This window comes from Microtus oregoni, unplaced genomic scaffold (assembly GCF_018167655.1).
Source record: "Microtus oregoni isolate MIOR12 unplaced genomic scaffold, Mior012 000094F_ref0000399, whole genome shotgun sequence".
Taxonomy (NCBI): Eukaryota; Metazoa; Chordata; class Mammalia; order Rodentia; family Cricetidae; genus Microtus; species Microtus oregoni.
Genome location: NW_024544707.1, coordinates 3,667,083 through 3,671,629, shown reverse-complemented (window position 1 = coordinate 3,671,629; position 4,547 = coordinate 3,667,083). Strand labels below are relative to the sequence as shown.

The following is a 4,547-nucleotide window of genomic DNA, read 5'->3' as shown; positions in this document are numbered from 1 at the left end:
CTCACAAAACATCAAAAAGAAAAGAAAAAAGAAAGAAACTGAAGAATGGAGATAAACAAGTAAGTCACTGGGAAAAAAGCTACCAAATATATAGACAGAGTCTCCAAATCATAAATACTCAGATATCGTGTTCCTGCCCTTCACTAGTCAGGGCATCTTGCTCAAATTATATCAAGTTATCTCAGTGTTCTTCTTCCTCATGCCCAAGGTTTCTGTCCACCTCCATCCCTCCCCTCCTTTTGACCTTCAGTTCAGCTCAAGTACAAAGCTTTACCAACTCACCTCTCCCTCTATCAAATGCAAATTGTGGTGAAATCATTGATCATGTGGCCTCATTCACATTAAGGCAGAAAGTGACTTGTGTCATATATGGCATTCCGTTTTCCCAGCCCATCTAATGCATCAGTAGTGATGGCATTTCAGGTATCAGCCTACAAATGGGGGGGCTTCTTGATTAACATAAATTAAATAACACATAATGTTGCCTCCTTTGGTTCTTGTTATACCCAAATCCGCAAAGTCCCCCAAAAGCCAACAAGGAGACTGAGTCCTGTATGTAAAAGTAAAGAGACATTATTTTATGTAAGTTTGCAAACTCTGCCTCTCTGCATGTCCAACATATTGGAATAAATGGAGAGCCCCAAGCTCAGTTAGAGTTGGGTTTTTATAGTAGTAAAGGTGGGGTTGAGGGGTTTCTGAGGTTCAGGACCCCTGTTGGCTGCATTTGTCTAGGGGTGTCCTGGTGAGTGTGTGCTGGCAGGTGATCCTATCTACAGTGATTGGAACGTTAGGCATTTCCTTTGAATGGTCTGTTCTTGGGTGGTACTTGGGTAATCTCAGTTTGTGGTTCTTCCAGCAACCAGAATTGCTTCAGGGTAAACTACTTATTGGTGGTTAAGTCCTATACTGGCAGGTGATAATGGTTGGAAGTAAAGAACTTCCTTTGTGCGATCTGTTCATATTTAGCGTAACATGGCTGGCTCCTACAGTTCTGTGTCCTGAAATTTTTGCTTGCTAAGAGCAGTAACCTTTTTTGATAACAGACAGGGTTCTGGAAGGGAGTTTTGAAAGTTGGTGTTGGGCCGGGTGATGGTAGCACATGACTTTAATCTCAGCACTCAGGCAGAGGCAGACAGATCTCCAAAGCAAATTCCAATGCAGCCAGAGCTGTTACACAGAGAACCCCTATCTCAGAAAAAAGAAAAAGTTGATGCTGTTATTGAACTTTTTGTTTCCTTGATGCAAACTATAAAATACTTATTAGGGAAGAGAAATTTAAACTAAAATCCTTTGTTTTTCTTTTCAGGAAAGTTCCTATGTAAAGAGCATGCCTTCTAACATGAGAATCGCCTATGTGACGGGATTTTTTTGTTTCTGTTGTAACCTGGATGCCTGGGGCAGTCAAGATGAGTTGGGGCAGCTACTCACTTTCTCTCCAACTTCTGGTCATGTTAATAGGGCTTTCTCTGCTGTCTCTGGTAGAGACATATGGGTTCAATAAGTGCACACAGTATGAATTTGATATTCACCATGTGTTCTGCATTCGGAAGAAGATCACTAACTTGACAGATGCCATTAGTGACATACCTAGATATACTACTCACCTCAACCTTACAGAGAACTACATTCAAGTCCTTCTTCCCCAGAGCTTCACTAATCTGCCTGCTCTGGTGGACCTGAGACTAGAGTGGAATTTAATTTGGAAAATCGACGAAGGTGCCTTTAGGGGACTTGAAAATTTGACCATTCTAAATTTAGTGGAAAATAAGATTCAAAGTGTGAATAAGTCCTTTGAGGGCCTGTCCAATCTGGAGACCTTGCTCCTGAGCCACAATCAGATTACCCATATTCACAAAAGAGCCTTTACTCCTCTTGTCAAGTTGAAATATTTGAGCCTCTCGCGAAACAGCATTACCGATCTTTCTGTTATTCTTGAAGCAGTCCAGTATCTTCCGTGCCTGGAGTATCTTGATCTTACTAACAACAGCATCATCTACTTGGACCACAGCCCTAAGGCACTGACTTCTCTGATCCACCTGAGTTTTCAGGGGAACAAACTAATGGAGTTAAATTTCTCTGCTTTGTCATTGCCTAACCTAACCACGCTAAGTGCTTCCCAGAATGGCCACGGAGTCATTCAGAATGTGTATCTGGAAACTCTGCCCCAGCTTAGGAGCTTGAATCTGAGTGGAACATTGGTGAAACTGGAGATGCTTTCAGCCAAACACCTGCAGAATGTAAGGGTTATGGACCTCAGTAACCGGGAGCTTAGACATGGTCACTTAAATGTGGAAACTGTTTGTCACCTCCTCAAAAACCTACCCAGGTTAGAGGCCCTGGTTTTTCAAAAGAATGCCACCAATGCAGAGGGCATTAAGCATCTGGCGAAGTGTACCAGGCTTTTGTTTCTTGACCTGGGCCAAAACAGTGACTTGGTTCATCTCAATGACAGTGAGTTTGATGCCCTGCCCAGTCTCCAAAGACTGAATCTAAACAAGTGCCAGCTTTCCTTCATCAGCAACAGGACCTGGGGTTCCCTGCAGAACTTAAGCATCCTAGATCTGAGCCACAATAAGCTTAAAGGTTTTCCAGATTTTGCCTTTTCACCCTTGAAGGGCTTGAAGTCTCTCTTTCTCGGAAAAAAACCCCATCACAGAACTCAATAACCTGGCCTTCAGTGGGCTATTTTCACTGAAGGAGCTCAATTTAGCTAGGTGCTGGATAGTAACAATTGACAGGCATTCCTTTACTCAGCTTCCAAATCTAGAGTTCCTAGATCTCGAGGCCAACAATATCCGGACTCTCAACCATGGAACCTTCCAATGTTTGAAAAAACTCAATGTTTTGATTCTCTCCCACAACCGCCTGGAAATTATAGAGCCGCGTGCATTCTCTGGTCTCACTTGTCTCCATCACCTTGACCTAATGTACAATAGCTTGTCATATTTTCAGGAACACGTTTTCTCCGGCCTGGAAAATCTTCAGGTTTTAAAACTCGGTTTTAATAACATCAAATATGAAACTACTATGACCCTTCAACATCCTCCATTTATGAAGCTCAAATCTTTGAAAGAGCTCAACCTAGAAGGACAAAGAAATGGGATTCAGGTTGTTCCGAAGAACCTTTTCCAAGGGCTGAGTAGCTTGCAGGAGTTACTCCTAGGAAAAAACCCCTCCGTATTCCTGGACCACTACCAATTTGACCCTCTGATTAATCTCACAAAGCTGGATATCTCAGGAACAAAAGGTGGAGATCGAAGTCTCTATTTAAATGCCTCCTTATTCAAAAAACTCAAAAGGCTAAAGCTCCTGCGCCTTGAAAATAACAACTTAGATTCATTGATTCCTGGCCTGTTCTCCAGTTTACAGAGCCTACAGATCTTATCTTTAAGATTCAACAACTTGAAGGTCATTAATCAAAGTCATCTGGAGAATCTGACATCATTGGTGTTTTTTGATGTCTATGGGAACAAACTTCAGTGCAACTGTGACAACATGTGGTTCAAGAACTGGTCAATGAACACAGGGGAGGTCCACATCCCCTTCCTCCGGAGCTACCCTTGTCAGCAGCCAGACAGCCAGAGTTTGCTTATAGATTTTGATGATGCCATGTGTAATTTTGACTTTGTAAAGGTCTATTTTTTCTGTTCCTTCACGATGGTCCTCACCACCATGGTCTTCTCTTGGTTCAGTGCCAAGATGATTTCATCTCTGTGGTATTGTTTGTATATATGTAGGGCTTGGTACCTCACTAAATGGCACAAAACAGAAAAGAAGTTCTTGTATGATGCATTTGTCTCTTTCTCAGCCACTGATGAGGACTGGGTATATAAAGAGCTTGTTCCAGCCCTGGAAGAAGGCAACCAGACTACCTTTAAGCTTTGTCTTCACCACCGGGACTTTGAACCCGGCATTGACATCTTTGAGAACATCCAGAACGCAATTAACACAAGCCGAAAAACTTTATGTGTGGTCAGTAACCAATACCTGCACAGTGAATGGTGCCGGCTTGAAGTCCAGCTGGCCACCATGAAGATGTTCTATGAGCACAAGGATGTCATTATCTTGATCTTCCTTGAAGAGATTCCTAACTATAAGCTGTCGAGCTACCACCGACTAAGGAAACTCGTAAACAGACAAACATTTATCACTTGGCCAGACAGTGCTCACCAGCAACCAGTCTTCTGGGCCCGCATTAGAAATGCATTGGGCAACGAGACTGTGGAGAAAGAAAATACACATCTAATTGTTGTCGAGTGACTGAAAGTCTTACAACCCCAAATCCTGCTGCATAATGTTGCCCAAAATACATGTAAGCTGAGTGTGACAAAATGAACCCATTCTTCAGGGACAAAGGCAGGGCTTGCTTATAACTGTAAGACCTGGGACCATTTGGGTAGTGTTCATCAGGCAAGTAGGAGAATACAGGAGCAGGGTCCCACTGTTATGGGATTGGGTGGAGGGAAGAAATTCCTGTTCTATTAAGGAGAAGACTTGGAACAGCAGTCACCTGAAATTCTGAGGAACAGAAAGGTCTTATGTGTCTT

At 42.8% G+C, this 4,547-nt stretch overlaps 1 protein-coding gene across 1 annotated transcript; it reads left to right on the top strand.

Annotated features, from left to right (window-relative positions):
* Positions 1–411: 411 nt before the first annotated feature.
* Positions 412–4,260, top strand: LOC121442721 (toll-like receptor 13). The gene is given in 4 exon segments (XM_041644326.1): positions 412–423; positions 1,307–1,357; positions 1,359–2,636; positions 2,638–4,260. Coding segments are annotated over 4 exon segments (2,964 nt in total).
* The last annotated feature ends 287 nt before the right edge of the window (positions 4,261–4,547 follow it).